Consider the following 23400-nt stretch of genomic DNA (forward strand, 5'->3'; position numbering starts at 1 on the left):
AGCATGTTTTTAGTGTCTGTCTGATGAAGCGGTGTATCGCACCGTGAAAGCGCTTACGAATAAAAGTTTTTTCTACAATTCTGTGATTTGAATACTTCTGGGATTTGAATAACAACGTATTCTGTCCAGTACGAACCTCACAAGCTTCATGCCTAGGGTATCTTTGGACTTATACAGTATACAGTGTTAACGTGTATATTTGGATTATTCGTGCAAACAGCTTGTTTTATTCTCTGGATACAGCCACGTTTTCACAGTTCACTTGCCAGTTGGATAGCGGCCCCAACTGGTGTTAAGTGATTGGGTGTACTTTGGGATTTGTTTTCATTTCTGCTCTTGGTCTATCGCTTGGGTGTTTTGCTCATATATATAAATATATATATATACATATATATATATACACACACACACACACACACACACACACACACACACACACACGTAAATTATACAATTTATAAATATATATATATATATATATATATATATATATATATATATATATATAAATATTTATAGGCTCACTTTATAACATCGAAATACTGAAATGTCAAATTTCAGTATCTCGAAGCTATAAAGTTGAATGTTAGAAATAGCGAACGTTCATAATCGTGAATTTCACATATCTCGACTATATGTCGAATTCGCGGTTATGAAGTTGCGCTACGTAATGTCCGGGTTTGTGTTTTGGTGGTGCGCGGTGCCGTGTGTGGATGTAGGTGTTATGTCAGGTAAGTGAGCATTTTGTAAGGGTTTTGAGTGGGAGTTAGAGTGAGTGTGAGTGTGAGGGATTGGAGAATGTGCGTGTGTGAGTCAGCTTTTGTGTTGTGTTTGTGCAATCAAGGAGTTAGTATATATAAGTGGGGGTGTGTGTGTTTTTTTTTTGTTTATGTTGTGATGTGGGTGTTGTGTTGTATGTTTAGTGTAGTGTGTGCAGTGTTTTCGGTTATGTGGTTTCGTGGTTTTTGTTTGTCGGTGTTTTGTGGATTCGGTTTTATAGTCTTGAGATACTGAAATTCGATATTTCAGCATTCGAGGTTATAAAGTGAATCCATATATATATATATATATAAACACATATATATATATATATATATATATATATATATATATATGTGTGTGTGTGTGTATACACACACACACACACACACATATATATATATATATATATATATATATATATATATATGTATATACACACATATATACACATACACTCATATACATTATATTTTTACACACACACATATATATATATATATATATATATATATATATATATATATATATATATGCGGGGTCCACTTTAGAATTCCAAAATTTCACAATCCCGACGTTCCAAATACTGACGCTCAGAACCTCGGAATTGTGAAATCTTGAAACCTGTAAGTGGAGATCACCACACAGTGTGGAATGGGATCATTACTGTTCTCTTCACTGTAGTGCGATCTCGGAGTTAGTATATTTAAGTTGCAGGGGGGGTGTGGGGGGTGCAGGAGGGCTTGTCCCCTTACAGAATCATCTTTTTTGATGTATTCTTGACTTTGTTTATTTTTTTTTGTTATTTTGAGATTTCACAGTCTCGATGTTTTGAGCATCAGTATTTAGAACTTCGGGATAGTGAAATTTCGAAATTCCATAGTGGACCCATATATATATATATATATATATATACATATATATATATATATATATATATATATATATATATATATATATATAGAGAGAGACACACACACACACACATATATATATATATATATATATATATATATATCTATATATCTATATATATATATATATATATATATGTGTGTGTGTGTATAGACATATACATACATATATATGTACACATACATCAGTGTATATGTATATGAATATACACACACACACACACACACACACACACACACACACACACACACACACACACACACACACACACTCCTTAAATGGAGGGTCATGTGATATATGCAAATGTCTCCTAAGGACATACAGTTTTTTTCTGAGCCATGGCTTTTGAATGCTCATGAGTTTTTAAGTCTTTATGGGTACATTCAGGCTAAGAAAGCAAATGTCCACTAGCTGTATGTAAATCTGAGAAAATGTATTTATTTATTTATTTAACATTTGTTTACCATGATGGTCCGACTGGGACAGTGCCCATTTTCAGTGGAAGCCCGGGGAGAAAAGCTTCAGCCTAAGCTTACACACAAAATCATAATATCAAGTAATAGAAATTATAGACAAAAAATGAGTGTTAACACATTTACAGGATAAAAATGAAAAAGCAAAAATATATACATAGTATCAAATAGAACAAGACTTTAAACTCTTGAATACAGACACATATATGGTTGAACTTGTATACGTGGAGGAACATAACATTAACTAGGAAATTAAGTAGGGAGAATCACTTAGGAAAAGTAGTGCCTAGTTAGTAATGCTTCTGTGGTGAGAGTTGCAGCTAAGAATGTAACTACTTATAGAGAATTAGTGTTGTTTGAAGGGATATGTTAACAGAGGTAGTATGTACAGCCAATTTGTGTAAGTAATGCTACGTTAACAATTAACTTGGAGTGTTAACATGTACAAAGCCAGGATTCAAATAAGTGTGTTTTGAGAGATATTTTGAAATGACTAAGATTGCTTATGGATCTAATACTATGTGGAAGTATATTCCAATTTTTAGCAACAAAGTTAGAGTAAAGAGAGCAGCTGCCTGCTCCACTGGATACTTTGATTACTTGGAGTAAGTCTCTGTTAGATGATCTAAGAGTATGAATGTTAGAGTAGGGTTGAAGAAGACTTTTTGGGGAAGGTATGTTGTCAGGATTGTGCATTATTTTGTGAGGCATTAGGAGTTAGTTCCAATCAAAAAAGATTTTTTAGGAACTGACAGTGATGGGTTGAATGTGTGGAATTTGTTGCAAATTTGGGAATCTTATTATAATATGATTCTAATTTACTTAGTTCTGACTTTTTGAAGTTGGTAGGGATGAATATGAGTGAGGAGAGAAGGTGGGTTCTAGCTATGGCTATTCTTGCAGCGTCGGTTAAGAATGTTTTGTTTCTATACATTGTTCCCATTTTCTTGTGAACCTTTTTGATTGCGTTAGAAATTTGTATGTCAAATTTTAGTCTGTTGGCAATTATGATGCCTAATAGTTTTATTTGGGAATCTGGGAAAATCCTAGCATTATTACTGGCAGTGATATAGAAGTTAGCTGGGAGGTTAGTAGGTTTAGATGGGTGAAAGATCATAAGTTTAGTTTTACTAGGGTTGGGAATGAGTTATGAGTTTGCTAGCCATGTTTCAATATCAGAGAATACTTTTTGTGTGACTGTAAGAAATTGAGTTATTGTGGATGCTGCACATATGAGGGTTGAATCATCTGCGTACTGTATGATAGATGCTTGACAGGAGGCAATATTAAGATCATTTATGAATATGCTGAAGAGGAGGGGCCCTAGGATTTAACACTGAGGGACTCCAAGTGTAACAGGAAGGAGTGGGGATAGATCTTGCTTCCATTTTAAAGCTTGCTGGCAGCTAGACAGATAACTCTGACACCAATTAACAGCATCAGGGTTGATATTAAGATTATTCAGAGTGGACAGCAACTTAGGATGGGAAACTGTATTGAATGCTTTAGACATGTCCAAAAAGACTGAAGACACTATTTTGCCATTGTCTTTGAATTTATTTATAGCATTAGTGAAACTTAGAAGACTTGTAGTAGTGCTATGATATGGTCGGAACCCATGCTCTGACGATGAGAGGAGATTATTGTTTAGAAGGTGTTTAAGAAGTTGAAAGTGGATACATCTTTCCAGAATTTTAGAAAGTGGTGAAATTATAACAATGGGCCAGTAGTTTGTTAATTCTGTTGAATTGCCTCCTTTGTGTAATGGTGTAATATATGCAATTTTCCAAATAGCTGGGCCATACTGTTCTGTTATAGAGTGGTTTATAAGTAGTGACACAGGAAGGACAATAACATCTGCTATTAATTTTAGATATGGCAACTTATCTGCTGCCAGTAAAGTGGGTTTCAACTTCTTTAACAGTTTTGCAATAGTTTGTTTTGGGACTGTCTGAAATGAGAGTGCATCTACAATATTGCTTGGATTGTGGGAGACTTGCTATGCTTGGTCAGTGCTAAAACACTTTCAATGAAGAATATGTTAAATTGTTCAGCAATATTGTTTGTGTTATCAGGTAAGTTGGGGGGGGGGGTTGTGGTTTGGCCAGGCTAAAGTATGTTACTGACTGTGAATTTTTGTGGATGCATTCTGTATTTCCATTGTAAATTAGAATAGTAGTGCTATTTGTCTAGTTTAATTTGATGTTTGGCAGTGTTTCTAAGTTGCTGGTAAATTAAAATGGTTTTGGAGGGATTTATTTTTAGCCCAAGTTTACCATGCTTTGTCCCTTTGTGTTAGGAGGGTACGAGTCTCATGGGTTAACCATGGTGTGTAGCTGGCTTTGACACGAACTGTTCTTGGAGGTGCAAGTCTGTTTAGAATTGTAAGGAAGGTGTCACTGAAGTGTTGCACAGCAGCATCTATGGGCAGTTGCTTAAGAGGTGTCCAATCTATTTTTTCAAGAATATTAATTAGAATCTGTAAGTTCAAATTTTTCTTATTACAAACTTAGTGGAAGTTGATTAGTTTAGTAGGGTTACTGTGATTTCTCAGTAAGTAGGTTCCAAAGTGGTCACTTAAGTGATCTGGGAGACACCCTACTGTTTGGTAACACTGGGAATTATTAGTTAAGAACCAGTCCAAAATAGATCGTTTACCTGTTTTCTTGCCAATTCTGGTTGGGTGAGAAATCATTTGAGTGAAACCATGGATGTTTAAGTAGTTATGAGGATTGTCAGGGGTTACATGTAATCCAGTCTGTGTTAAGGTCTCCTGCAATAATGGTTTTCTGTGATATGGCTTTTGTGACATTTTGGAGAATGATTTTGACTGTACTGGAATTGTTTCCTGGAGGGATATAGACAGCTATTATATGTTTGTTCTAGTTTACTTGTAATCTGGTTATGAGTAGCTCTGCATTATTACTGTTAGTAATACTTATATTTACAGGTTGTAAGTTGAGCATGTTCTTAAAGAGAATTGCTACACCACCTCCCTTTTTTTCTATTCTATCAGTTCTTAGAATATTGTAACCAGGTGGGGTTATTTCAATGTCTGGTATATGTGGTTTCAACCAGGTTCCAGTAAGGATGGTAATTGTCTGGGTTGTAAAGGGAGAAAGCTGTATGGAGTTTGTGTACTTTATTGAGCATACTTCTAAGATTTAGGTTTAGTAGTGGTATTTCAGAACTTTTATCTGGAGTAGGTAGTTTGATGTGCATTGGGTAGTTTAATGAAATTATGTGTTTGGGGCCTGGGTTTGAGTGGATATCATCACTAAGCATAAGTTTGGCTGCTATGTGACGGCACCTGAAAAAGTTTGAGTAGTTTTTTGTGGGTTTTAAAGGAAATATGGAGGCTTTCATTTGTAAAGAGTATTCGGTGTTGTTTCAGGTCTGTGAGTCTGGTTATAAACAATGATGGGGACACATAAAAGCTATTAGTTGTTGTTAGGGTAGGGTTAATTGTTGTTGCTTGATTTATATACTGATTGTCTAGTTGGAAATGGTAAGTGGTGAGGTTAGTTGTAATTGTGAGGAATAAAGGTAATACAAGACCATGTACAAATATGAATGGAATATCAAAATGAATGGAATTTAATCAGTAGATGGCAAGAGAACTAGAGTGTTCCAACAAGGCAGTAGTATCCCATGGTTCCACTCCCTCCCTTTCAAGATACATGTACCTTATAAATCTACTTCATATGACTACAGTAGTTGGTATACAGCTGCAGCAACAGGTTTTGCACCAACATGCATTTTCTGAAATAGTAGTTGTGTGGCTAGAGGGATAGTGACACAGCATCATGGGAATGTTTGCTCTAAACATCATGACTGATAGGAAAAGTGGGAACCAAGCTGAAAAGGTGTCAGATACAAAGGTTTAGTAATGGAAAGGGAGTCTTCATCAATGTTTCAGTTCATGTTAAAACCCTGACATGACATTAACATAGTGTTGCATACCCATCCTCAAGGGTGACTAAAATTTAAATAATTTTCTTACCGATTGTACTCCAGTTGTTCCAAGGAGAAAATGTGCATGTTGAAATATTCTTGAAGTTTTTCATTTGCATAGTTTATACTGAACTGCTCAAAATGATTGACCTAAGATTAAAAACATAAATGTTTGTAAGCTTCCATTTAATTACACTTTACAGGTATTACATATGAAAAGTTTTCTGCATTAAGAAAGTACATCAATATAGTAGAAACTACCTCCTGCAATGGTGAATGAAGTTTGTCATTATGACCTCCAACACCACAACACAAAAAGCATGACAGTAGCAGAACTCTGCATTCACAGAAATAAAACACAATTTCAAAATGTTTTACATGCCTAGTAGAGTGCTACACTCAGCAAAAATAATGAATTCTGGAAATATGACACTACTTTTTAGATGCAGAAAGACAAGTATCTTAGTATTTTACTGTTACTATTACTTCATTCATGTCCTTAGGATTCTCTGATAGTGACAGACTGGCCCAAAGGTAAGAAGTGTTGTTTCAGTCACTTTATACAAACATTGTTCTGGAAGTCTCATTATTCTTTGGGACATCCCCAGGTCAGTAAATTAAATGACAAGTCTCAACCAAAGGACAGGACATGAGGAACTGCATATCCTGTTCCTCTAATACAAAGTCAAAAAAGATGGCATACATCCTCTTGGGGAAATCTGGGCCTCCTGAATATAAAACATTTTCTTCGAGTGTGACTCATCTTGCTTTTTGTACACTGCACACCCCTGCATCATTGCTATTCAGGACAGACCGATGATGAAGCAGACAACACTTCCTATATTCAACTGCACACTCTTTAGCAGTGAGTGCTCAATTTAAAAAAGCAGAAAAGGTGCATCTGTCACACACAGCCAAATAAGCTCTTTTAATAAGTCAGGAAATTGTCAAAAGCTCAGATATGGAAAATTAAAACGCAGTATAAAAAGTATGAAAAGATGGCCAACTGTGAGCTATTCAATGCAGCTACTACCATACTTGAATGAGCTATGGATCCACTAAAGACTATTTCAGAAAAAGTATGAAAATAATATAAAATATAAAAGTCAAGATGAAGTGGGGGACGCCCCCCCCACACATCCCATTATTTAAATAACATACTCAAGTGTTGCAAAGCATTTGCTGAATCAGCCCACTCCTTTACTACAATTCGATCCAAGTAATTACCAACAGAAGAATAGGTAAATGTCGAATATGATCCATTGCTAGAATCTGTATCTTTGCAGGATGAAAACACTACAGTCGGAAAAGTCCAGGCAGGTTTATGATGGCCATAATTTATGTAAAGATGTATTGAAATGGTGTATTCTAAGGGTCTCACTATTATGGATGCAGTAGTGTCAGTCAGACAAGTATGACAAGAGGAGCAGTGCTGTCTTGGGCTTTTTCCTGAGGTTGTATTAAATTACAATAATAATTACGTTTCACTTGTTTGTGTCAGTGGAATAGAAAGTCAAGTCCTGACTGCAGTCTAGGAAATTTGATTTCACTTAGTGGCATGCTAATGCAGGTGGGGGTAGGATCCATACTGGATAATTAGTGTGTTGTTATACATACTTTTGTTGACATGTTTATTTCTAATCTTTGAAGATTTTTTTAAACTAGAGGAGTCAGTTCCATTAATAAAGCTTTTTAGGCCCACCTATTTTGGTTTCTTTTGGCAATTCTCTTGTAACATTTTTTTTTTTTTTTTTGGTAGGATGGGTATTGCTTATCATGGACGGTGGGACCATATAAGACAGTTCTCTTAGTCTCTGATGGAGGTCAGCGTTCAGGGAAAATACCAGACTGACAGGAATTGGTAGGATCAAGAGGCAAGGCAACTCTAGGACCCAGGGTGAGGCAGGACAGAGGAAAGCTTCACTGCCCACCAGGTGACAAAAGATGTCACAACACTGAGGGGAGGGAATTATGACTACAGAAAAACAACAGATGCTTGACATGAAGGAAGCTGTCATTGGGGATGTGGGGAGAGAAGGATGTCTGACAGTTTTGTGATCCAGAACAACCCAGAGATTCTGTTATGGCCTCGGTGTGGATTGAAAATTAGACTGGTCACAGGATGACTCCACCACTCAACCATTCTGCAACTAGTAAATGAAAAGAGTAGTAGAATACCCTCTGAAAATAATAACAGCTATGTTTTAGACCCGTGTCTGCACTTCTCTTGATCCTTTTACTCCTTGAAATAATAATAATAATTATGCTTCAGGCCAGTGTTTTGACTTCTCTTGATCCTTTTACTCCTTGCAATATGCCTTCTTGGAGTCAGAAAATGAGAACTATAACCTTTTCTTTTTTTTTTTTTTAAATTTGTGGTAGACTTAGATGAGTGTATGAAACTGTGCATGATTTGCTTGTCCAGAAGCACTAGCTCCTTCTTCCTTCTCTTTAGGAGAAATGTTTTTACTTACTTACTTGTCTGAATGAGGCCACGTCTGTCTTACCCAGCACACCTACTAATGCTCATCCTCATCTCTACTCAGCCTGCAAGAGCAGAAGGAGACCTTAAACATGACAACAATGGCTTAAAATGGTCAATCTAATTGATTCTGGATTAATCTTCTCCATAATGTGACTTTGCATGAGTTTTTGCTCATCAAACGTGCAAAGGAAGACTGCATTTTAGGCACAGAAAGCAGTCTTTTTCAAAGTGCCATAACATGACACAAAACAGTCACAGATAGAAAATGCAAAGCCTGTGTGTATGCCCTGAAGCAGAAACGTTCACTCACATAAGATGTTTTCTCATCATTTGTTGAGGTGAGGAAGACAAAAACACAGGCAAGAACCAAAAATTAATGAGCTTAAGTGGTCTACAAATATTTTCTGTTAGAAAAAATAAAATAAAATAAATTACAGAAGCTCCAAGCCTTTTTCCATTTATGAATAAATAATGAATAAGAGGGACTTGTCCACAGAAAAGATATTATGAAAAAATAAACAAACAAATAAACAAACAGTATAAATCAATGTTGTTTTCCAGAACACTGTCAGACCTGTTATCTAGATCTCAAGGTAACATCAGGGAAGACATGCAGTTTTCTTAGGTAAGATGTTTATTTATTTATTATTTGTTGACCGGGAGTGTCCGACTGGACGTAACTCCATTTTCAGCGGAGGCCCGGGGAGAAAAGCTCCACAGTTAAAATAAACAGACAGTAGTTACATTGGATTACATAGCGATTAACAATTTACATAGCAATTACTTACAACATATTTACAGATGAAGAACATAGTACATCAGTAGACAACTAGAATCTTTATCTGTGAAGTACATAACAGACATTAACAAATGTTACAATAAGAAGTTCCTGCTGTTTAATAAGTACTAGGCTTATGAGCATCTGAGCTTGCTATAATCAAGGTAGTTAGTGGAGTGGAAAGAAAGGTAGTGGTTGGATGGGGTGGGTGATATTAGAGCAGGAGTTGCAAGGGCATAACCAGCATGTTTTTAGGTGCGCTTTTAGTAAAGTTTTGAAATGGGTGCATGATGGTATGGAGGTAATTGTGGGTGGGAGGGAGTTCCATAATTTGGCTATGGTGCAAGAGAATAGTGCTTCACCAGCAGAGTTATTGGCTTTAGTGATCTGCAAGTGATTTTTGTTGCTGGATCTTAGTGGTCTGGTTAATGTTAATCAAAAGATGCACACTATTATTCCTCTGAAATCCTTTATGGATCCATATATCTACCAGTCCTTATTCACTCCATGAAATGATGAAGGTCAGATGGCACACTCCTTCTCCTACACACAAATGATATCATACTGCAGGTTCTAGATGTTTTTTTATGCACTACCCACAATTTTCTCCCCTTAGCTTGCCATGATGTGAATTCAGGGAACTGTGTGAATGTTTACATGTGTGTGTGCCCTGCTGTACACATCTTTCTGACACATCTCCACTATCTTAAGTGCAGCTGCCCCTCCTTCAATGAGGAAGAGGAATGCTAGACAATATAAAAACTCAGTGTCATGGCTTTTTTTAAATATGTCAAATTATTACTTGTGACTTAGGCAAACATACATTTATATAAAAGCAATTAAACCATATTAACAAACAGATATACATACCAGATCAGTCGAGGCCCTGGTTAACAACGACCGCCACCAGTACTGGTGGTGGAAATTGGGCTACTGCTGGTCGAAGAAGGGGAAGAGGAGGAAGGCATGCCCGAAGGCAGGTAAAGGCTAGGACTGTGGTATCGAGGGTTGGAACTTTGAATGTTGGCAGTATGACTGGTATAAGGAGAGAGCTAGGTGATATGATGGAGAGAAGGAAGGTTGGTATATTGTGTGTGCAAGAGACCAGATGGAAGGGGAGTAAGGCTGGGTGTATTGGAGATGGGTTCAAATTGTTTTATCATGGTGTGGATGGGAGGAGAAATGGCGTAGGGGTTATCCTGACGGAACAGTGTGCCAAGTGTGTTTTGGAGGTGAAAAGAGTGTCGGACAGAGTGATGTTTATGAAGCTGGAAATTGATGGTGTAATGATGAATGTTATTAGTGCATATGCACCACAAGTTGGGTGTGTGATGGATGAAAAAGAAAAATTTGGGAGTAAGTTGAATGAAGTGGTGATGACTGTAGCCAAGGGTGAGAGAGTGGTGATTGGAGCAGATTTCAATGGGCATACTGGTGAAGGGAACAGAAGGGGATGAGGAAGTGATGGGTAGGTATGGTGTTAAGCAAAGGAATGTAGAAGGTCAGATGGTAGTGGATTTTGCGAAAAGGATGGACATGGCTGTGGTGAATACATATTTTAACAAGAGGGAGGAGCACAGGGTGACATACAAGAGTGGAGGAAGATGCATACAGGTGGATTACATCTTATGTAGAAGAGCAAGTCTGTAGGAGAATGGAGACTGTAAAGTGGTGGCAAGGGAAAGTGTAGTTAGGCAGCACAGGATGGTGGTTTGTAGGATGACACTGGTGATCAAGAAGAGAAGGAGTGTGAGGGCAGCACCAAGGATCAAATGGTGGAAATTCAAAAGGGTAATTGTGAGGTGGAGATCAGGGAAGAGTTAAGACAGGCACTAGGCGGCAGTGAAGAGTTACCGAATAGCTGGGTAACTACAGCAGAGCTAGTAAGGGAGATGGCTAGAAAGGTGCTTGGTGTGACATCTGGAAAGTGAAAGGAGGACAAGAAGTCCTGGTGGTGGAATAAGGAAGTAGGGGAGAGTATATAGAGAAAGAGGTTGGCGAAGAAGAAGTGGGATTGTCAGAGAGATGAAGAAAGTAGACATGATTATAAGGAGATAAGGTGCATGGCAAAGAGAGAGGTGGCTAAGGATAAGGCGTATGAAGAGTTGTATGAAAGGTTGGACACTAAGGAGGGAGAAAAGGACCTGTACCGATTGGCTAGACAGAGGGACTGAGCTAGTAAAGATGTGCAACAGGGTGATAAAGTAGACATGATTATAAGGAGATAAGGTGCATGGCAAAGAGAGAGGTGGCTAAGGATAAGGCGTATGAAGAGTTGTATGAAAGGTTGGACACTAAGGAGGGAGAAAAGGACCTGTACCGATTGGCTAGACAGAGGGACTGAGCTAGTAAAGATGTGCAACAGGGTGATAAAGGATAATTTGGGAAACGTACTCACAAGCGAGGAGAGTGTGTTGGGCAGATGGAAAGAGTACTTTGAGGGGCTGATGAATGAAGACAATGAGAGGGAGAGAAGGTTGGATGATGTGCGGATTAGTGAATCATGCAGTGCAGTGGATTAGCAAGGAGGAAGTAAGGATAGTTATGAAGAGGATGAAGGACGGGAATGCTGTTGGTCCAGATGACATACCTGTGGAAGCATGGAGGTGTTTAGGTGAAATGGCAGTGGAGTTTTTAACTAGATTGTTTAATAAAATCTTGGAAAGTGAGAGGATGCCTGAAGAATGGAGGAAAAGTGTTTTGGTACCGATTTTTAAGAATAAGGGTGATGTGCAGAGCTGTAATAACTACAGAGGGATTAAATTGATCAGTCACAGCATGAAGTTATGGGAAAGAGTAGTAGAAGCTAGGTTAAGAAGGGAGGTGATGATTAGTGATCAGCAGTATGGTTTCATGCCAGGAAATAGCATTACAGATGCAATGTTTGCTCTGAGAGTGTTGATGGAGAAGTACAGAGAAGGTCAGAAGGAGTTGCATTGTGTCCTTGTGGAGTTAGAGAAAGCATATAACAGGGTGCCTAGAGAGGAGTTGTGGTACTGTATGAGGAAGATGGGAGTGTCAGAGTTGTATGTAAGAGTGGTACAGGATATGTACGAGGGTAGTGTGGCTGCGGTGGGAGTGACGGATGCGTTTAAGGTGGAGGTGGGATTACATCGAGGATCAGCTCTGAGCCCTTTCTTATTTGCAATGGTGATGGAAAGTTTGACAGACATGATCAGACAGGAGTCCTCGTGGACTATGTTTGCAGATGACATTGTGATCTGTAGTGAGAGTAGGGAACAGGTGGAGGAGACCCTGGAGAGGTGGAGATAAAAAGTAAAGAAAATGGTGGAAATTCAAAAGGGTAATTGTGAGGTGGAGATCAGGGAAGAGTTAAGACAGGCACTAGGCGGCAGTGAAGAGTTACCGAATAGCTGGGTAACTACAGCAGAGCTAGTAAGGGAGATGGCTAGAAAGGTGCTTGGTGTGACATCTGGAAAGTGAAAGGAGGACAAGAAGTCCTGGTGGTGGAATAAGGAAGTAGAGGAGAGTATATAGAGAAAGAGGTTGGTGAAGAAGAAGTGGGATTGTCAGAGAGATGAAGAAAGTAGACATGATTATAAGGAGATAAGGTGCATGGCAAAGAGAGAGGTGGCTAAGGATAAGGCGTATGAAGAGTTGTATGAAAGGTTGGACACTAAGGAGGGAGAAAAGGACCTGTACCGATTGGCTAGACAGAGGGACTGAGCTAGTAAAGATGTGCAACAGGGTGATAAAGTAGACATGATTATAAGGAGATAAGGTGCATGGCAAAGAGAGAGGTGGCTAAGGATAAGGCGTATGAAGAGTTGTATGAAAGGTTGGACACTAAGGAGGGAGAAAAGGACCTGTACCGATTGGCTAGACAGAGGGACTGAGCTAGTAAAGATGTGCAACAGGGTGATAAAGGATAATTTGGGAAACGTACTCACAAGCGAGGAGAGTGTGTTGGGCAGATGGAAAGAGTACTTTGAGGGGCTGATGAATGAAGACAATGAGAGGGAGAGAAGGTTGGATGATGTGCGGATTAGTGAATCATGCAGTGCAGTGGATTAGCAAGGAGGAAGTAAGGATAGTTATGAAGAGGATGAAGGACGGAATGCTGTTGGACCAGATGACATACCTGTGGAAGCATGGAGGTGTTTAGGTGAAATGGCAGTGGAGTTTTTAACTAGATTGTTTAATAAAATCTTGGAAAGTGAGAGGATGCCTGAAGAATGGAGGAAAAGTGTTTTGGTACCGATTTTTAAGAATAAGGGTGATGTGCAGAGCTGTAATAACTACAGAGGGATTAAATTGATCAGTCACAGCATGAAGTTATGGGAAAGAGTAGTAGAAGCTAGGTTAAGAAGGGAGGTGATGATTAGTGATCAGCAGTATGGTTTCATGCCAGGAAATAGCATTACAGATGCAATGTTTGCTCTGAGAGTGTTGATGGAGAAGTACAGAGAAGGTCAGAAGGAGTTGCATTGTGTCCTTGTGGAGTTAGAGAAAGCATATAACAGGGTGCCTAGAGAGGAGTTGTGGTACTGTATGAGGAAGATGGGAGTGTCAGAGTTGTATGTAAGAGTGGTACAGGATATGTACGAGGGTAGTGTGGCTGCGGTGGGAGTGACGGATGCGTTTAAGGTGGAGGTGGGATTACATCGAGGATCAGCTCTGAGCCCTTTCTTATTTGCAATGGTGATGGAAAGTTTGACAGACATGATCAGACAGGAGTCCTCGTGGACTATGTTTGCAGATGACATTGTGATCTGTAGTGAGAGTAGGGAACAGGTGGAGGAGACCCTGGAGAGGTGGAGATATGCTCTAGAGAAAAGAGGAATGAAGGTCAGCAGGACTAAGATAGAATATATGTGTGTGAATGAGAGGGAGGATAGAGGAATGGTGAGGATGCAGGGAGTAGATGTGGCGAAGGTGGATGAGAGTTTAAATACTTGGGATCAACGGTTCAGAGTAATGGTGAGTGTAGAAGAGAGGTGAAGAAGAGAGTACAGGCAGGATGGAGTGGGTGGAGAACAGTGTCAGGAGTGATTTGTGACAGACGAGTACCAGTAAGAGTGAAAGGGAAGCTCTGCAAGATGGTAGTAAGACTATCTATGTTATATGGGTTGGAAACAGTGGGATTGACAAAAAGGCAGGAGTCAGAGCTGGACATGGCAGAGTTAAAGATGTTAAGATTTGCACTGGGTGTGACGAGGGTGGACAGGATTAGGAATAAGTATATTAGAGGGTCAGCCCAGGTTGGAAGGTTTGGAGACAAAGCCAGAGAGGCAAGATTAAGTTGGTTTGGACATGTGCTGAGGAGGGATGTAGAGTATATTAGGAAAAAGATGCTACGGATGAAACTGCCAGGTAACAGGAAAAGAGGAAGGCCTAAGATAAGGTTTATGGATGTGGTGAGAGAGGACATGCAGGTGGTTGGTGTGACAGAACACGATGCAAAGGACAGGAAGAAATGGAAACAGATGATCTGCTGTGGTGACCCCTAATGGGAGCAGCCGAAAGAAGAAGAACAAGTTCACATTTACATATATTATAGGACATAACAATACATGTGAAGTATAATCTAACCAACATAACATAAATTATTCAATTCCTCCCTTCTGTTAAACCTCATTCTTAACCCAAAACATTTTTTTCTATTTAATTTACTCCTACCCTTTTCAAAAGACTCCACTCCATGTTCTTTCATCTCTGTTACAATAGTCACTACTTTAAGTATAGTTGATTTAGATTTTGATTTCCATTTTCTAGTAACTGCTTTTTTTGACAGCTACTAGAATTAAACTTAACAAGGCCTTACTATGTCTAAGCAATTCAGATTCAGTATTCCAGCTAAAAAAAATAACTAATTGTCATGCCTTGAGAGAAAAGAGGACAGCAGAAAGTTCAGCTGTATAAAATCTTACTATCACGGCAAATGTCCTTTTCACAGTTGCAGTATTCATCATCCTGCCAAGGACAGCCCAACATCACTAGTATACCAATTACATAGGAGCATCTTACATCAGATGTATGTTCCCTGTGTAGGCACAAGGCATAAAGGTGATGCATGAACACTCCCAAACCAGAACTGAAGTACCTCAAGAGAACCAGGACTTCCCATAGAAAGGAGAATATGTACATCCAGAAAAAGCAAGGAAGAGAAGAATCTTTCAGTCAGAGGCAAAAATACCACCTATGGAAAAGGAGAACAGGGGTTAGAAGGGAGGGAGTGAATACTGCAACTACTGTTCTAGTACAGTTGTGTAAAATATTACCATGTCCTTCCATATCACTGTTGCAGTATTCCTCACCCCTGGGAGAGTACAAAATCTACTGAGAAGGTTGGAAGTAGGAAGGCAAGGAGAAGCCCTCCACAAACTCATGCAGAACAGCCTTGGCAAAACCTGCCCAGGCTCAGGAAAGGACATCCATTTTGTAATGTTTAGTGAATGGGTGAACAGAAGACCAAAAAGCTGCTTCATGGATGGAGTTGGTATCCAAACCCTTGATGAAAGCCTCTGAGGAAGCCACTGTTCTAGTAGAATAAGCCCTAACAGAAGCAGGCAACTGTTTGTCATGAAAAGAATAACAAAAATAAATAACGTTTGAAACTGAGGAGGACATGGTTTGCTTAGAAACTTCCAAATCCAATGTCCTGGTACAAAACAAAATAAAAGCTGATCAGATTTACAAAAAGCCTTTGGTTTGTCTGCATAATATCTGAGTTGTCTATGCAAGTCCAAGGTATGAAGAACCTTCTAACAAGCAGAGAAGGAAAAAAATAAGGAAGCTGGATAGACTAATTAAGGGACAGCTAATTAACCACCTTGGGCATAAAAAAAGGATTCATATGGAGAGGCATCCTGCACTTTAAAAAAACAAAAAGGAGGGACAGCCAACAAGGCCTGTAGATCAAACACAATTCTGACAGATGTTAAAGCAACCACTAAAACAAACAGTCTTCCAGGTGCAATGTTGCAAAGAAGAAGCAGAGGCAGCAGCCTCAAAAGGAGCCAGAGTTTGCAGAGAATCAGGAAACTCTCTCCCATTTGGACATATATGATTTTATAGTAATGTGATTCCTGGCCTCCTTCAGGACCTTAATCACATCCTCAGAAAATTGATATCTGAAAGGAATCAAAACCGTATCACCCAAAGTGTTAGCTGAAGAGTGGACAGATGAGGGTGAAGGAGAGACCTTCTGTCCTGTGTGAAAAGATCCATGCAGTGAGGTAACTTATGATTACTGCCCCTGGCCAAATGGAATAAGAGAGGGGAACCAGTGCTGTCTGGGCCAAAGGCGAGTCACAAGCAAGATTTTTGGAGAGTCCTTCTAAATTTTGTGAAAGACCTTTGGAAGAAAAGGAAAGCCATGCAGGAACATTCCTTCCTGGAGAAAGACATGGCATCCACTTTCCATGCTGAAGGACTTGGAATGCAGGAACAGAAATGAGGCAGTTGCTTATTCAGAGGGGAAGCAAAGAGATCTACTTCAGGAATACCCCACCAATGAACTATGTCCAGAAACATATCTCTGTGGCACATCCATTTGTGAGGCTGTGTCCTGGGCATGTTGAAAAAATGTGCCAGAAGACTGTGTTCTGAAGGTATATGGACTGCCTGTAGGGTCACCTGCAGATTGAAGGCTATTTCCCACACTCAAAGAGCTAATCTGCAAAGAAGGTAAAACATTCTGCCCCCTTGTTTGTTGATGTATCACACGACTGTGGTATTATCTGCATAAACCTTCAAAGGACCTGACACCCAGGGTGAACAGAAAGCTTGAAGGGCCAAAATAAGAGCCCTCATTTCCTTGATGTTGATGTGATCTTCCCTCTGCAGACAGGACAAAAGGCCCTGTATCTTCTGGGTGCCTGAAGTGGCTCTCCACTACAGCTCTATAGTGCCACTGAAATGTTCCTGGGATGGCTGAGGAGTTTGAAAAGGAACACCTGGACTGAGAGACAACTGTAGAACCCACCACTGAAATTCCAGTTTGAGACAAGGGAGCAGAGGAACTAGATAGTCTAGTGGGTGGCAGTGTTGAAGCCACACTGATCTTATGTACAACTTAAACTTCTACATATGAAATCTGGCCCAGGAAGCATGGGGATGATAAAAGTCGTGAACCTCACAGCCCTAAGAAACTCCCTGGCTGGAACAGAGGACAGGGGGAGGAGGGAAAGAAAATAATTCTTGAGGAACAAAAACTTGGAGGGAAGAGAGTCTAACCTGGAATAGTTTGGATCCTGCAGCCTAGAATGATGCGATTCTGAGATGGTGTCAACAATAACTTCTGAGGGTTGAAATGAACCCAATGCTCTGCAACAGAAACTGGGTAAAATGAAGATCCCACACAAGCTTGAATTGGCATAGGACCTAAAGCTAGAGGGTGTCCCAATAGGGAAAGATCTGAATGCCCTGAAGCTTCCAAAAGTGACTACTGGCTAGGCACTTGGAGAATACCTCTGGAGCTGTTAAAAGCCCAAAGGGCAAAGCAGAGAACTGAAAACGACAGGAAGAAAGAAAAATGCAAAAACTTCTTGAATAGAGGGCAGATAGGTAACATGAAGGTAGGCATCCTTTAGATCCATAGAAACTAGAAAGGCCCTGGGAAGCAACAGAGGAAACAGAGTCTGAGGAGAAAGCATTCTGAAGGATGACATGTAACTCGCTGAAAAACAGAATAAAAAGAAAAAGGAACCTCTCTGGGGCACTTATCTTGATGATGTAGGCTTGCTAAAGCCAGCAAAATGAGGGGCGTTAAGACTGACATATGATCATGGCATTTGGACTTGAAGCACAGATGTTTGGGTTGGGAACATTCAAGTGTCATCTTTATGCCCTACACCTGCACAGGGATTACATATCTGACATAACATGCTCTTATACAATTCAGGCTTTAGTATATAGGCTGGACATTAAGCTATCTTCACAAGGGAAAAATAAGCTATGAACATGAACAAGTAGTCTGGTATGAATAGATGAACGGGGTGGGTGTTAAATGAATACGCATAGCAAGTTAATGAAAACAAAAATGAAACTGCAAGGACAAAATTAACATACTGCAGATATTAACACTTTCTTTCTGAACCAATGGATTTTAATATCCATTCTGCATTTTGAAGCAGAACGCTCACATTTATTTATTTTCTATTTATTTTAGGATATATAACAATTCAGCATTTGAAAGGGAAATAAATATAACACTTAGACATTTTCAATTGCTTTCTAATGTTAAGTTTGCATTTATTTGTAGAAAAAGCCATAATGCTGGCTGCACTTTTAAATCCATATTCATACTTTACAAAACAGTCAGGAATCTAAGCAGGAATCATTCATTTTTAACAATAAACATCTTAATCCAGATGTTTTAAAGACCACTGCACCTTAATTACAGTTTTTTTTTTTCGGCTGTCCTCTGACATCTACCCTTTTTACCATAAGCCCACCCCACCCCAAAAAGGAAAACAATGCTCCAGACAGATCCAGTTGTAACCATATAGGTCAAGTGAGACCCCCCCCCCCCCCCCAAAAGAAAGAAAATTATCTTGATGGTATACAATTGCTGCATCTATTTTTAAGAGAAGTGACAGCACGGAGGTGAATATCATATAACTGGCTAGGGGGTGGTGATTGTTTTTAGAACATACAGGGGAATGGAAGTCTTAACTGAGTGGAATAAGTATGACATCAAAAGTGTCACTGTCCACAACACTGACTCGCTTATATTCCCACCCAGCAAGTGAATGATATTCCCACCCAGCAAGTGAATGAACAGTAACCCAAAAACAACCAAAAACACATGCCACAGTCTCCACAATGGCATACCTTAGATACAGGTAGAACCCATTTTTTTTCCTGAAGGGCATGCTGGCATATGTCACTTCTTCCCACCTTCCTCACCCAACCCCTACTCCCCCAGGTACCTCAGCCACTACTCAAACTCAGGATAGCTGGGTTGCAGTCTAGGCTACTGCCTTTTGTACCATAGACTTGTGTCTTATGCTTCAATGGTGAGTTTATCTAACGGATTCTCCTTACTACTTTCTCTGTATATATACCCCCCTCATACACACACACACACACACACATACATACATATACAAGTGAATGTAGTATTAACTTCATTCATCATTTTAATTCAATTAAACATAATTCACTACTGAATATTTTAACTTGCCTTTTTTTTTTTTTTTTTGGTTTATATGCTTTGTCCTCACTGCCTGTTGATCTGCAGTCCTCCTACCAGCCAAATGGAATGGTTTAACGGTTTCTGCTTGAGTGACATGTTCCTGTGGATGCGTGGCTGGCAGAGCTGAAGGGGGATGTACAATGTGCTGTCTATGCCTGTCATCCCTTACTTCTCTGAGGGATACTGCCAGCAAACATCCCCCCTCCCTTCTGTCAAGCATGAGAAGTGGTTTCCCTGGTCTACACTGGAAAAACTGCTCCTCCCTGTGTGCTCGTTAGCACTTGGTACCCTCATCACCCTCCCAGAAGAAGTGATCAGATCATGCCTGCTCATTCGAAACAGTCACCAAAGCCATTGATGAAGGAAAGGCAGTCCATACAGCCTACCTCGATCTGGCGAAGGCCTTCGATACAATACCCCACTCGGGTATCATTGAAAAACTCATCAGCTTAAATGTTAACCCATACATCACAAGATGGGTTGCAAACTGGCTGAGTGACAGAACCCACAGGGTCAGAGTTGCTGGCGCCATGTCTGACTCAAAGCCTGTCACAAGTGGTGTCCCACAGGGCTCAGTCCTGGGCCCACTCTTGTTTGGCATCTACTTTTCTGAAGTACAAGCAAACACAGGAGGGTTATGGCTGACAAAGTTTGCAGATGACTGCAAACTGGGCGCCATAGTCGAAAACACATCTGACACAGATATCCTTCAGAAGGGTCTCACAGAAACGGATAACTGGTGCCAGAGCCATGGCCTAAAGTTAAATGCCAAAAAATGCATAGTCATACCATTCGGGAAAAACAAGGTTACCCCTAGCTACCATATAGGTGGCAATCCACTGAGCACAGAAGAAGTTATCAGGGACCTGAGGACCCAGGTTGACAGTAGCCTGTCATTCAACACCCATGTAGCTAAAGTAGTTAGGAAGACCTTCTACATTGCCCACCTTATCATGAAGGGATTCACATGTAGATCAAGGGAGGTCATAGTCTCCCTGTACTCATCACTCATCAGACCAATGATCGAGTACAATGCCCCATTCGGAATGTATCTGACCCGACACTTGCAGCAGCTGGAGAGGCCACAAAAGTTCCTCACCAAAAGGATAAAGGGTCTCAAAAATCTGTCCTATGCTGCCCGACTGAAAGAACTCCAGCTCTATTCAGTCGCCATCGCTTGCTCAGAGGTGACCTTTGCCTGACATACAAGGCCATGTCAAACCCAGATTTGATGAATATGCTTCACCTCAAAAAATCTAGATCCGTCAGAGCCACAAGGGTGGAGACTTAAACCTCGACACGGCTATTAATAGGACGTGCTGGAGGGATAGATTCATCACCCAAAGACTCCCTATGCTGTGGAACAAAATCCCGGTATATGTGAGGCAGAGCACCTCGCTGGCCTTGTTCAAGAGAAATCTTGACCAATGGATGGGAGATCGCAGATATACCCCAGGGATTACCTCAGTGTCACTGCTCGACAGAGGCACAGCAAAATAATGGGTATAGTTCCCCATACTAAAGGGGTGGCGTAAGCCACAAAACTATGGGCTAGGCTTGTAAATGCCCTCGGGCAGATAGCCTAGTATGAACCTATGAACCTATGAACCTATTTCTCTCCCCGCTGCCTGAGTCCTCCAGTGACTATGATACTAATCAAACCTTGTTAGCCTGTGTCACACTAAGGGCTCCATCCCTTTGCACCACACAGCCAGGACTTATTTGCTGTCTTTTGTAATTAAAGGCCACCAAATGTTTGACAGAGACACACCAACAGCAGCAGTTAGTTACAGTTTAAAATGTAATGCAGACAGGGCAGACGGTGGTTCTTGGCAAACACAGTTTGACTACTGACTGCAACTGCCCTAAATGAAGACAGGGATGCTATTATCCCTAAATGCAGGGGCAACTGTGCAACAAGGAAGTGTAATATTCATACATCTTACCTGCCTTAAATGATTAGGGCCTTCCCTCAGTACATTTTATCCAATGTAAAATGTTTTCTGGTAGAAAAGAAATAAGAACTGCACGAAAATATGCTCATATATCAGATATGATATTTACTTTCAGTACATACACATTAAGATAAACTTGACTAACCATTTTTGAAACAAAGATAAACACTAAGAAAATTCTTCATTTGGTGCTCATTCCTACTTTAACAAGTGCTATCTAAAACCAGAAGTCACAAGGCAGCATGGCTCAATGAAAATCAGAAGACTGTACATGAGACATCAATCAATGTACAACACAGTTGCTTCATTCAGTTCTCACGAGCTACTGCACTCTTATTAACATAACTGCTACACAGAATAATGCCATCTCACTGCTGCTATTACATCCTTTATATAACTACAAAACTGACAAAATCATAAAACAAATTTTCTGTATTTCCTAAGGGAACATGGACAGTTCCAACAGGCATATTTTAATTTCCCTATTACTAGCTTAGGCATTAACTTGTCACCGAAACAACGTACCTCAAAGTTTTCGAATCCAAATATATCTAGAATGCCAATAGACTTGAAATTGTCTTTGCCTTTTATCCTGCTATTAATTTTCTTAATGATCCAAGTGAAACACTGGGAATAAAGTGCCATAGCTATGGAGTCTCTACTGTCGACTGCCTGGAAGAAACAAAAACATTAAAAGTTAACTAAAACTGCATGATTATAAAAAAGTAAAACATATTAACAGTTTTTAAGTCAGGTTATACCATATTAGATAAAAACAAACAAAAAAAGTAATTCACAACATTTTTGTACAAAGGGCACAATTTAGAGCACCAAAGGAATGATGACATACATTATTATTTGCATTTTGTTAACAGGATAAGACCAAAACTGATTTTATAAATTTTGATTAGGCCACAAAGTATGTTGACCCTTTTCTTTTCAGAGATGACAAAGGTGATATTTATAGTGACATTCATTCAATCTCCAGTGAATTATTTACAGTGGCCATCTGTCTGGATTCTACAGCTAAAACTTTGTAGTCCATGACTTGAATTACTCAATAAATGTATCTTTATTCTACATTAAAACACAAATATGAAGGATGAAAGGCAATGCTGTGTTTCTCATCTAAAAGCATGAAGGACTTCTCTTTTCAGCATGTTACTATCCTGTTAAGGAGTGTCCTTCCTGATTCAGCACACTACAAGACTACTAAACATACGGATCAGCAATTTATTACCAGAGATGGGTAACAAAGTGTTTCTACTTAGTAATAACAGCAGTATGAACTAAACATCAGTTATCTAGGCGCAAAAGCTGTCACACCTTCTTGCATACTTAACTGCGCCATTCCAAAGAATCCGAAGAAAAAAAGCAAAATTCCACTGACAACATACAAGCAGTCTTAGGGGTGGGGGTATCCAGACGGACAGCTGTATCAGAGGGATACAGGGAAGTTTCAGCAACTGGAACAGAGCTAAAATATCTTATATTTAACCAAAGAAAAGGAAATTTTAACAGAAAAAAGCTGCATAAAGTAATCAATATGTCACGCAAACTCAAAAAAAGCTGACAGGAGGGGGTCTGAAATAAGACATCACATCCATCATCCTAAGAAACAACGTTCTTACAGTGAAGTCTTTCAAAGACAGGAGTGGTACAGGACACTAACTGATTTGTTTTAAGAGAAAATCTTACTGTCTAGATTATCAAAATGCCCTTGATATGGGGATACCTAATTAATATACCAGGTGCATCTGTATTTTGTGAATTTCTACATCTAATACTGGGTTTCATTATGGTATTGGTCATAAAAACAACCTTAACAACCCTGCAGTGCTTTCAGCAATGGAAATCTGAAAAACAAAGAAAAATGCAGATACTTACTACAAGTATACACTCAAAAGTAAAGATGAGAG

At 39.6% G+C, this 23400-nt stretch overlaps 1 protein-coding gene across 1 annotated transcript in view; it reads right to left on the reverse strand.

Annotated features, from left to right (window-relative positions):
* Positions 1-23400, reverse strand: part of MYO10 (myosin X) — a 566410-nt gene that overhangs the window by 518775 nt on the left and 24235 nt on the right. Inside the window, exons 3-4 of the mRNA XM_044065222.1 lie at positions 22007-22153; positions 6151-6251 (exon numbers count right to left, since the gene is read on the reverse strand). Of these exons, the coding sequence (XP_043921157.1) occupies positions 6151-6251; positions 22007-22153 (248 nt within the window). The remainder of the gene's footprint in view (positions 1-6150; positions 6252-22006; positions 22154-23400) is intronic.

The sequence above is a fragment of the Protopterus annectens genome, chromosome 3.part0 (genome assembly GCF_019279795.1).
Source record: "Protopterus annectens isolate FY-2018-M chromosome 3.part0, PAN1.0, whole genome shotgun sequence".
NCBI classification, from domain to species: domain Eukaryota; kingdom Metazoa; phylum Chordata; order Ceratodontiformes; family Protopteridae; genus Protopterus; species Protopterus annectens.